General features: G+C 40.1%; 1 protein-coding gene across 3 annotated transcripts in view; it reads right to left on the reverse strand.

The window, feature by feature from the left end:
- The window catches only part of DYNC2I1 (dynein 2 intermediate chain 1), a 117,306-nt gene that overhangs the window by 76,064 nt on the left and 28,273 nt on the right, over nt 1–12,969 (reverse strand). For all 3 annotated transcript variants that reach the window (XM_077491136.1, XM_077491135.1, XM_077491137.1), the window contains 3 exons: nt 7,344–7,415; nt 7,039–7,231; nt 2,303–2,399 (listed from right to left, as the gene is read on the reverse strand). In XM_077491136.1, coding sequence (XP_077347262.1) covers nt 2,303–2,399; nt 7,039–7,231; nt 7,344–7,415 — 362 coding nt within the window. The remainder of the gene's footprint in view (nt 1–2,302; nt 2,400–7,038; nt 7,232–7,343; nt 7,416–12,969) is intronic.

Raw genomic sequence — 12,969 nt, forward strand, 5'->3', positions numbered from 1 at the left:
TAATGTGACGAGGTGCAATGTTGGAAAAGATTAATGTTGTTCATAGTTACATAGTAGGTGAGGCTGAAAAAGACAAGTCCAACCTATGTGTGTGATTATATGTCAGTATTACCTTGTATATCCCTGTATGTTGCGGTCATTCAGGTGCTTATCTAATCGTTTTTTTTAAACTGTCGATGCTCCCCACTGAGACCACCACCTGTGGAAGGGAATTCCAAATCCTTGCCGCTCTTACAGTAAAGAACCCTCCACGCAGTTTAAGGTTAAACCTCTTTTCTTCTAATTTTAATTAGTGGCCACACATCTTGTTAGACTACCTTCCACGAAAAGGTTTTATCCCTATTGTGGGGTCACCAGTGTGGTATTTGTAAATTGAAATCATATCCTCTCTCAAGCATCTCTTCTCCAGAAAGAATATGTTCAGTGCTCGCAACCTTTCCTCATAATTAATATCCTCCAGACCCTTAATTAGCTTTGTTGCCCTTCTTTGCTCCATTTCCAGTACATGCTTCCTGAGGACTGGTGCCCAGAACTGGACAGCATACTCCAGGTGCAGCCGGACCAGAGTCTTGTAGAATGGGAGAATTATCATTTTATCTCTGGAGTTGATCCCTTTTTTTTGCCAATATTCTGTTTGCTTTGTGTGCTACTTTGGTGTGATTTACAGTGAGACTTGGCCCAATAAAATTTGCAAAAAACGCAGCCAAGTCGCATCAAAGACGCAATGAAAATAACAGCAAAAATCACATCACAGTAGTGTGAACCAAGCCTAAAGTGAAAAATATCAATATCCGTTTAGAATTAAAAATATTGCTTTTATTCAAAATTGGAATCCCCATGGGTTGAATGTATGTTTTGTGTTTACTACTCCAATAAAAAAAAAGGCTATACTGCTCTTATAAAAAGAAAATGGTAATAAAAAAACATCTAATTAAAAAATTTGAATTCCAGCCTAAATTTTATGTTGAATAAAAAGGGGGGGGGGGGTAAGATATGCTGCTAGGTCTGTCTAAATCTAAAGAAATTCTTGCTCCATGATCCAAAAATGTAACCGACACTTTAATGAGTGCGCAGTTAATAGAAACTGTCATCAGGGAGAGAAGTAAGGGGAGTTTCCCTATCAATGAGAAACATATACAAAAAAATAATAAAAAATCCTATTCAATTCAAGAATATAATCAATAGTTACCAATCAATCCACCAATAAACAATCTTTATTACCCCTTGCAGATCTATGGCTGCCGCAAGTATCTGCAGCATCCAACACTCCAAAAAACATACAACATGCCTGTATCTGTGGTCCCAACTGACTGCTGATACATCAGGGACACATTACATTGGTTTAGTGGCCAGCAGGTGGAACCATGGCATGTAGCAGTAGTCACATGAACTCAACACAGTAGTTTTGGATGCTGTAGATACCAGCATTTACCATATCTCTGCAGGAGAACAAAGATTCTCTACACTAGCAGTGGAATTAGTAAGTATTGCTAATCTTATTTGAAACAATTTTCCTGCAGAGATGCAAACACCATAAGAGATGTCAGTGAGCTTTACTACAGACACAGAAAGTCTCCAACTGCTCAACTAGTATATATTTAGCAAGATATGTAGAAGTGCCAATGAGCAAAGCATTTTTAGTTCAAACTGTTTAGAACATTTTGTTGGATTGGCTTGTGATGGATTCTCTTACAGACACTGTTCACCAAGAATGTACAGTATGAACACCATAACTATGGGGGAGGCTTTCCTGCAGGCAGCTTGTTGGACAAGCATAGATTCAAGAGGTCTGTTGTGTTAGGTGATGAATAGTAAACATACAGAAGCCACCGTTTAATTATGACCTAGTATAAGCTCTCAGAAATGCAACATAATTCATTAAAACTAGGTTATCTTATCTTAAGAAACAAAGTCCTCTAAACCCCAGGTGCAGTCTCACACCTTTACTTGGCAGTCCTGATTTATTGCCTGAAATGCCTTAAAATATTGTTTTTACTTAGTGGAAATACATACTCTGACCTCCTAATCCAGTACTGTGATGGCACAGATAAGTAATGACTACACCCATCATTACAAGCATCGACACACACCCCAATAAGAGCTGAGAAAAAGAGATGGTGTGTCTGAACTTTTCTGTTAGATTACAGAGTACACTGGGCAGTGTTGTCAAACTCTAGTGCCTATTGGGCTGCCCAGTTAGCCAGTAGGCTGAACGAAGAAAAAACAAAAAGGATTCCCCCATCCACCCAAGTAAGGTGGATGGAGGAATCTTCCCCGCTGTAGCACTGCAAGTTACACTTACTTTTGTTTGCTGGCTATTTGACTGCTAACTTGACGTTGCTTTGCAGATCCAAAATCTATAAATACTCCTTTATGAACCTTCCTACTGGAATTTAACTCTAGAAAAAGAGACATAAAAATACAATAAAGTCAAATTGCAAAACGGTGGCGCGCAAAATACAAAACCAAATAAAACATGAAAATGTATAAATTACGTTCATACACTCTGGTCAAATGTGAAAGTGCTCCATGTAGGGAAGGAAGAGAGCACCCACCGTCTGAAACAGTCCAAACCAGCAAGGAATTCTGAGAGCTGATCATGCAAGCTAGAAATGGCTGTTTAAAAATCCTCCCTAGACACAGGTTGATAGAAGGATTTTGGAGCCAACCCCATCTCTTTTGCAAGTCACCCCTTGCCAACAGGTGTTATAATACTTTTGAAGGCACCGATTCTGCTGTGCTGTAGCTGTACTGGAGGTGCATACTACTCGTATGTGTTTCCACTGCCCAGGGGAATACGAAATGTTAATAGTGGTTAATGAATGGCAAAACAGGGGTAGAATGATAGTCTAAAGCCATGTCTTTAATTGTATAAAAAAGAATAAAAAGAGCTAACATGTAGTCAGAATTTGCTTATTTAGAAACATAGTACAACAGATCCAGTGTACCATCACCATATACAATAAAAACAAAAACAAGAATCAAAAAACAAACTGTCGGACGTAAACGTCTGGATGTAATAAACTATGTGAAGTCTACACTGTGAAATCCCGCATATAGGCTAACAACCAGATCAATAATGCTGAGTGCAAAGATCAAGCCCCAGGGCTCTAAACCTGCTCCCCATAGAAAAAAAAAAAAAGCTGTTTAAATGGAAGGTTTTGGGGAGATATTCCCAGATGTAGCACCGTCGGCATATAAAGCAGCCTATTCTACCACTGGCAATGGTAAGAATGTTTCAATATATGATCGTGAATGCATTCACTTATTGTTGCTTAGATTATGTCATAATGATCTCTACTATGCATACAAAAGAGGGGTCAATTGTGGGTAGAACATGAACCTGTCACAACAGAAGATGATTTAACAATAATGACACTTGAAACATGGCAATGTCACTTTAAGACAAAATTATGGGGCGGCCCAACCATACCTACTCAACGTATTTAGGAGAGCATGGTGGGGTAAACGTCATCCTGACAAGACTACGATTGTACGTAAGCGAAACGCGTTGACGTCACCCACACGTCATGGGACGTTAGCCATTCATACCCCTATGGTCATGCTCCAGTAGATAAGGAAAGCTGGAAAACCAGTACCACAGCCACGATCAAATGGCAGTGTGAAGCAGAGTCGGATTAACCTGTGGGAAGCAGTGAGTCTGTCAAAATTGGGTGGATATGCCTTGTATATGTGCATATGGATTGCTACTCATACAGGGAAGAGTTTATGCAGGTGTACAGTGTACCTTCTATGGATGATCTGGAGATATCATGAAGTGACACCCTCGTGGTACCAGGATTCGTAAGATTGACTCGCTCTCCATGTAATGGTCACGGTCTCTGTTGACATTTCACCAGCGGACTGATTATCGCATATAGATGTTAGGTATTAGCACAGGTAGATGGGGCAATTCCTTTCTATTCCAGTAACTGACTGTGTCAGCTGCAAGACTGGGACTTTACCATATAGTAATATACCATAGTTAGTCAGGTTGAAAAAAAGACAAGGTAATCTAGTTCAACCATAAAAATAAATAAAAAATATCATCATTCAATCCCATATACTCAATCCTATACCCATAGTTGATCAAGAGGAAGGTGAAAAAAACCCCAGCAAAGCATGATCCAATTTGTTACAGCAGGGGAAAAAATTCCTTCCCGATTCCCGAGAGGCAATCTGATTTTCCCTGGATCAACTTTACCTATAAAATGTTAGTACCCAGTTATATTATGTACATTTAGGAAATAATCCAGGCCTTTCTTAAAGCAATCTACTGATCTGGCCAGAACAAGCTCTAGAGGGAGTCAGCATTTTCACAGCTCTTACTGTGAAAAAACCTTTCCATATTTGAAAATTAAATCTCTTTTACTCTAGGCATAAAGAGTGCCCCTTTGTCTCCTGTGTTGACCGTAAAGTGAATAACTCAACACCAAGTTCATTATATGGACCCCTTATTTATACATGTTGATCATATCCCCCTTAATCTCCTCTTCTCAAGAGAGAATAAATTCAGTTCCTCTAATCTTTACTCATAGCTCCTCCATGTCTCTTATCAGTTTGGTTGTCTTTATCTGCACTTTCTCCAGTTCTCCTGATATCCTTTTTGAGAACTGGTGCCCAAAACTGAACTGCATATTCCAGATGAGGTCTTACTAACGATTTGTACAGGGGCAAAATGATCTCTCTCTCTGGAGTCCATACCTCTCAATACAAGAAAGGACTTTGCTCGCTTTGGAAACCGCAGCTTGGCATTGCATGCTATTATTGAGCTTATGATCCACCAAATCCCCAGATCCTTCTCCACTATGGATCCCCCCAGTTGTACTCCCCCTCTAGTATGTATGATGCATGCATATTCTCAGCTCCCAAGTGCATAAGTTTACATTTATCAACATTAAACCTCATATGCCAGTCGTCCAATTGTAAATTGGAGACATCCTGTAAGGACGTTATTCCACTGCATAGTTTGGTGTCATCGGCAAAGAGTGAAATTGTACTTTTGAACCCAGACCCTATATAAAAAAGGTATTAAAAAGTAAGGGTCCCAGCACAGAACCTTGGACCATTCAGAGTAAGAGTCATTAACGCTACTCTCTGAATTCTGTCTTTTAGCCAGTTTCCTATCCATTTACAAACTGATATTTCCAAGCCTGTAGACTTTACCATACACATTAGCCGTGTGTGGGGAACTATATCAAATGCTTTTGCAAAATCAAAGTATACCACGTCCACAGCCAACCCTCTGTCCAAAGTTTTACTTACCCCCTTATAAAAAGAAATCAGATTTGTTTGACAACCTTCATGAATACATGCTGTCTGTTGCTTAAAATATTTTTTTCCAGCAAGAACTAGTCTATGTGGTCTTTTATTAAACTCTCCAGTATCTTCCCAACCATAGAAGTTAAACTAACAGGTCTATAGTTACTTGGTAAAGACTTTGTTCCCTTTTTAAATATAGGCACCACATTGGCCCTACGCCAATTCAGTGGAACTATTCCTGTCATTGATAGAGCTCAATTCTTTTAGGATCTGTGGGTGGATGCCATCTGAAACCAATTTTAGTGATTAAACACCACATTCTTCGCCGAGAAATGTAAGCAACAATAAGTGAATACATTCACAATCTATTTAAACATTCTTACCATTGCCAGTGGTGTAAGAGGTGGAATAGGCTGCTTTATATGCCGGTGGTGCTACATCTTCAATCGGGGAATATCATCCTTCCATTTACACAGCTTTTTTCTACGGGGAGCAGGCTTAGAGCCCTGGGGCTTATGTGATCTTTGCATTCAGCATTATTGACCTGGCTGTTAGCCTATATGTGGGATTTCCACTCTGATGTGCAAACTTCACATAGATTATTACATCCTGACATTTAAAGGTGACCATTTCTGTTTGTTTTTTGTTTCTGCTTTTTGTTTTCATTATACATTGTATATGGTGATGGTACTGAGTCTGATATAATGTGTTTCTAAATTAGTAATTTCTGACTACATTTTAGCTCCTTTTATTTTTTTTGATACAATTAAAGAAATGCCTTTAGCCTATTATTCAAGCCCTGTTTTGCCAATCATTAAACACGGATACTTCCTGGGAGGGCTTTACCCTCTGTTAGGAAGTATCTGAGTTTTTTTGTATGCACGTTCAGTTAATTGGCAAACACCCCACATGTGTTTATTAATTTATCCCCTATATGCTTTTTTTTTAATCCGAAAATTGTGCCTACGCATGCACAAATGAGCACAATCTACTCAAGGGATCACTGTATAGCACTCTGCCAGCAAAATCACTGCCTATTGGGTACCGCTGAGATCGCTGCCCACAGGATCCAGTGCTGATTGGTAATCTATGGCCCTGAGGCCAAGGAGGATGGTACCCAGACCACACATGCAAGGAGGGCCTGTAAGCTTGCCAAACTAGATGAAACCATTCTCTTGGCCAGTAGGGGTGTGCAGATTAGGCTATAGAAATCACTAAATGTCCACTGAAAATAATTTTCAGGGAAGAGATCACAGGCACATCCATCACCTAAAGACACTACCTAAAAACTGGAGGTTTAGCTGAGCTGGGAGGCAATTAAGAAAATGATGCTTCAAGGACTGAACCCAGGATTCAGCAGATACAAAGCAGCAGTTCTAGTGAGGAACCTTGGCCTCTAATGGATATGCCAAGCAAACTCTATGCAAAGTATGGGAACTTTGGTTCCCCAACATAACCCCTCAAGTACTTTATGGGGCAACTGAGTTTAGGAAGTTTGGACAAAAAAGGCAGGCAGAGGGCAGTGGACACATTACCAGTATTGCCTGTAGGTTCTTTCAGCTGATCTTTTCCCAATCACTGACTTACAATGTATTGTTCTGCAGCATGTCTGTGTGGAAGCAGACATCTTGGTAGAGGTAAAGCTTTGTTTTCTGCTATCTATGAGACTCCAGCGGCAAAGTTAAAATATCACCAAATCTAACTCCAAATCTCCTGAAACTATCGGTCAGAAGCAGGGAGTAGTTCCAAATAGCATAAAAAGCTTGGAAAAGATACCTCTAGGTTCTAGGTCCTGATCATGATGGTCATGTACTTTCTGTTGGTGTACAGCTGGGACTGGAGTTATATTTTCATTCTCCAGGAGCATGGCCTTTTGAATCTCCTCCAACTCTCTGTTTCTCTGAACTGGTGGCTGCTCTTCCAATGGTGTACTCTCTTCACTGGGCTCTTCAAAATCATCATCATAATTCTACAAATAATAAAGATAAACAGTGACAGACCAATTTTTTTTTTTTAGATGCATTGTTCAGAGCATATACCAATAAGTGGACAGCATATTCTGATCATTTACATTTACTTACTTCAAAATCCTCTTCATAATTAGTGGAATCATCATATGGTGCATCTGAGCGCTGTATAATCTCTTCAATGTCCTTGAAAAGAAAAAAAGAAAACACTTGCAGACAGCAATAAAAAGACAAAACATACTCCTATGTGTTCTCCATCAAACTGGAAGTAAATTAACTGCTAGTGTGCCAATACTGTGCCCGCTTAACAATAATCATGTTACATTCAGTCATGTTGGGAAAAAATACACAAGTCCATCTAGTGCGCGACAAACAATGAAAAAACAGAAAATCTCCATATACACAGCCCTATAACCACAGTTGATCCAGAGGAAGGCAAAGAAAAAAAAAAAAAAAAAAACAACAAAAGAAGCATGATCCAATTTACTCCATTTTGTGAATTAGGAATGCATCCAGCTCTTTAAAGCACTCTACTGAGCTGGCCAGAACTATTTCTTAATGGAGTCTATTCCACATTATCACAGTACTTAAAGCCCCATACACACTTTTTCTGTTGAGTTTTTCCTTCAGATTTACCAAAACCATATAATATGAGATCAAACCTTAGGAGTTTCAATTTGCATGCAATCAAGCAGGGCCTTGCACTACATGGTTTTGGTAAACCTGAAGGAAAAACTCAGCAGAAAAAAACAATAGTGTGTATGGGGCTTAACTGAAGAAGCCTTTCCACAAGAGAAGGCTAAATCTCTCCAGATGTAAATAGTAAAGAGTGCCTCTTGTCCTCTAGTTTACTATATGGATCATTTAGACATTTACACATGATGATCATATCCCCCCCTTAATCTCCTCTTCTCAAGAGAGTTGTGTTAAGTAAGCTGTATTGTTTTGGGCAACATAGGATACTCTCGCAGCCCTTGGGGGGTTTAAAAGCATCTAAAGTTAAAACTTTATTTTTAAATATATTATTCGCTATCCTTTTCTCACTGAACATCTTCCCTTTAACTTCCTGTCCTATAGGCACAACGATGCGACGGAAGTTTTCCCTCAGTTCTTGTTCTAGTAACAGTTCGAAATTTACTCAGAAGGAAATAGATATGTTGAATCTCCCCAACGGGGACACATGCAGCAGTAAAAAAAAAAAAAAAAAAAAATGACAAGCGTTCCAACCCTACCCTATGCTATCCAAATTTAAAAGAAAATGCAAAAAAAAGAAAAGTTGTGGCTTTAGATGCACTAAGATTTTTTTTTTACTGAATAAGCCCCAACTGTTCTTTAGCTCATAAAGCCTATGTTTTCTTACATAACTTTGCAGATTAAAGTTTATGTTTTCTGGCATCTGCAGAAAATATTGTAGTTGTAATTTTTTTATGTACGGTAAATAAAAGTGTGTCTTTTTTAAATCACATGGCAGTTCTACCCATTATAACTATCTGTTTCATTTAGGTCTGACATGCCTGCCCATAGATGGTCATACCTCTCACCAAGATTTCCCAGTGAATAAAGTGCATTTTTCAAATTGGAAATCTTATGATCAAAGTGCTTATAATTGAAAAAGTTAGCCCATAATGGAAGTCATGTCCCTGTCATTCAATTATCAAATGCGAGCCTTAGTCAGCAATAATAAAACTGAATAAAACTTGCGCTAAGGTGCTCCAATAATAGTGGCAAAACTGCAGAAGCTGCGCAAAAGTGCTATAACCTTAATCAGTGAAAGAAAAAGAAAACAGCGCTGGCAGAATGTAATAATATAACCAATTCAATAATATAGTGACTAATACCATATAAATCAGTATACTTGTGCTAGACAAATCAATATGCAAGCAAAAATATATATTATAATAGAAGCAAAACTATACAAATCATTAAAGTGCTTGGTGCTCATATGATGATAGAATAAAGTGCAACGGTGCTCCAAACTTGAAAAATGTGTGAGGTGCCAACACTCCCCCTTCGGTGACCCCACTCACTGGAAACATAGGACCCTCAGCTTTACAGTCTAAGCCCTTGTACACACGGTCGGAGAATCCGTCGGAATGTGTCCTATCGGACCGTGTTGTCGGATAATCCGACTGTGTGTGGTATGCATCGGACTGATTCCGTCGGAATATCCGTCGGACCCAATTTTCCAACTTGTTGGAAATATTTTCCGACCAACTGGTTCGATCGGACATACTCCGATCATGTGTAGAGAATTTTAATCGGACCAAGTGCCACGTATGCTCAGATCAAATTCCTACATCAAAGCTATTGGCTACTAGCCTGAACATAGTCCCATCGTAACGAAATTACGTCATCACGTTCCGAATGATCGGATTTTTCGACAACTTAGTCCGACCGTGTGTATGCAACAGTTTCGGACAAGATCCGACGGATTTGGTTGTCGAAATCTCCTACCGTGTGTACAGGGGCTAAGGGTCAAATTGGTTGTGATCTATAGATCTGGGGTATGTAGGATGATAGCTCAAAGGCAAAACAAGCATCAGTAAGAACATCCGAGTTCACTGTTGAATGGCACGCCATTCAGCGGCGTACTCAGATGTTCTTACTTATGCCTGTGATCCAGTAAGTGGCACTTAGTTTGTGCTTTTATATTTTATCCTAGCGGTATTTCACTATGAGCTCTCCCTTTGTTTCGCCATCTATGGAGTGTGGCGTATCCTTTCAGTCATAAAGCAATCCCTCATGAGAAGCCTTTGAGCAATCATCCTACATACCCCAGATCAATAGCTCACAGCCAATTTGACCCCTAGGCTGTAATGGGTCACCAAAGTGGGAGTGTTGGCACCTCACACATTTTCAAGTTTGGAGCACCGTTGCACTTTATTCAATCATATGAGCACCAAGTACCTTTAATGAGTTGTATAGATTTGCTCATATTATAAAATATATATTTGTGCTTGCATATTTATTTGTATAGCACAAGTATACTGATTTATATGATATTAAGTCGCTATATCATTGAATTGTTTATGTTATTACATTCTGCCAGCGCTGTTTTAGTCAGCACTTAAGCTCTTGATAGCTGACTGACAGGGGTGAGGCTTAGTACTCAAAAGGGGTACAGGATCTAATATTGACTTGGAAAGGCCTCATGTATATCCTATGCCTTGAATCCAATAAGCTCCACAAGGAGCTTATTGGATTAGAACTGAAAACTAGCAATTTCTACAGCAGGAGAGGGTCACTTTAAATATAAGCCTATGGGATGGATTTACTAAAACTGGAGACTGTAAAATCTGTTGCAGCTGTGCATGGTAGCCAATCAGCATCAAACTTTAGTTTGTTCAATTAAGCTTTGACAAAAAACCTGGAAGCCGATTTTGCACTCTCCAGCTTTAGTAAATCAACCCCTATGTATTAACGGTTTCAGTCACTATCCTCTGTCTGGGCCTACTGGAGGCTTTCCCACAGGCATTGGAAGTAAAAAGTAATAGGTCGACCCCAAAGCCCTGCGAGCAACTCCATCCACCCACAGATGGATCAAATCTCACCCGGTTCAGCAGGGACCAGCTGAGATTCAATCCATCAATGGGCAGGCTGGATGTACCAAAGTCGATCCATCGATCCACTTCAGTATAGTCGCTAGCAGTAATCACTGTGCTCTGCTGGTCAAGGCAGCCCCCCTGCTGGCAGAACACAATATTGCTGCAGGAGAGATTCTCTCATCAACAACGGTTGTGTTGATGGGAGAATTGAGTGATTCTTTCCTTTCACCTGGGGCGGAAGGAGAGAAAACTGCATAATCTATGGACTGCTCAATGAATCTGGTTGCACGGACCAAACACAAATTTAACTGAGGGGACTTATTAACTTCATTATATAAGACAATCCTTCCTGGATAGTATTAGTAGCAGTCAACTGCATTTACTTGTAGCCTGGAGAGGCTGTTTAAAATGCTTGCACGGCACACAGCTTTGATTTCCTTTAAGCGTAAAATTTTACAGTATGTGGGTATTAAAAATGTTTTCCAAGCCTAGGAAAAAAAGCTTTCATCTGTTCTCTGCATAAATGTTTCCGCTGCTGTGCACTATAATGGAATCTAAAAATACAGAGAGTGAGCACCATGCAAAGTGTAAGAGAAATTGTCAAGACCGGTTTTAAAATTCATTTTGAACAGCAATCAAAGAAAACTGCACTGGATGAACAGTGCTTAAGGAGCAGGTCTCAGCTCACATAATACACTACAGAATTTGTCAAGCAATTATTTCCAAAGGACAGATGCTCCCACTTTCAACAAAGTGCGCACATGAACAATATTTTGGCAGCCAGTCCTTTGTTCAGGCTGACATTTACTTTTAATGGATATTTTAAAGCAGGGCTTGACAAATTTGCTTGGAATCTAGGAGCCAGCTAAAAAAAGTTAGGAGCCAGGTCCGTAACGGCGATCTGGACCTGTCCCTGGCCTGACATGGAGACGAGTGAGGGGAAGATAGCGTGAGCGCGCCCCCCCCCCCCCCCCGCCACCTGTCTCCAAGTCATTGCCCATAGCTCTTTAAGGGACATTTTATTTATTTTTTTCAAATGACAATTTTTTTTTTAAATTGCATTTTAGTGTAAATATGAGATCTGAGGTCTCTCTGACCCCAGATCACATATTTAAGGGGACCTGCAATGCTTTTTTACTCTATTACAAGGGATTTTTACATTCCTTGTAATATGAATAAAAGTGACAATTTTTTTTAAAAGAACAGTGAAAAAAAATCAAAATAAAAGTTAAAATAAGAAAGAAAATGTTTTTTTTTTTAAACGCGCCCTGTCCCGCCCGCATATGAAAGCGGTGTTCAAACCACACATGTGAGGTATCGCTGTGATCGGTAGAGCGAGAGCAATAATTATAGCCCTAGACCTCCTCTAACTCAAAACGTGCAACCTGTAGAATTTTTTAAACGTCGCCTATGGAGATTTTAAAGGGTAAAAGTTTGTCGCCATTCCATGAGCGGGCGCAATTTTGAAGCGTGACATGTTGGGTATCAATTTACTCGGCGTAACATTATCTTTCACAATATAAAAAAAATTGAGCCAACTTTACTGTTGTCTTATTTTTTTATTAAATAAATTATTTTTCCCCAAAAAAGTGCGCTTGTAAGTCCGCTGCGCAAATACGGTGTGACAGACAGTATTGCAACGAAAACCATTTTATTCTCTAGGGTGTTAGAATAAAAAATATATATAAATGTTTAGGGGTTCTAAATAAAGGGAATGAGATAGGCAGGCAAAGAAAAGAGGTAGGGGAAGCTCCATTAGCATTGCTGGATGTCATACCAACGGCAACCACAAGAGGGCGCCAGATTCCAGAAGGAATCGTAGGACCGCAGAAGGCCTCAAAGCCGTGGCCTCAATTACCAGCCGCCGGCGGAACAGCCCGACGCAATCATGCCAGGGGGGTTCACGGAGACAGGATACCGCCAGCTGTGCTGCCCCAGGTGCCAGGTCGCTAATTCTAGTCGCAAATGCGACCTGGCGCCCGGGTTCTGTCGAGCCCTGTTTTAAAGTGATAATAAAGTCTTGATTTTTTTTTCCCTGTGCAGTGGATTTGCACAGAGTAACCCAGAGCCTCTTCTACTCGGGTACCTCTCCAGCACTTCTGACCCATCCCTCCTGCCGAGTGCCCCCCACAGCACGAAGCTTGCTATGTGGGCACAAGCTGGGCCACTGCTCTGTGTGTCCATTCAGACATGGA

Source organism: Lithobates pipiens, unplaced genomic scaffold, assembly GCF_037356315.1.
Source record: "Lithobates pipiens isolate NorthernLeopardFrog02 unplaced genomic scaffold, aLitPip1_a1.2 Scaffold_19, whole genome shotgun sequence".
Lineage (NCBI taxonomy): Eukaryota > Metazoa > Chordata > Amphibia > Anura > Ranidae > Lithobates > Lithobates pipiens.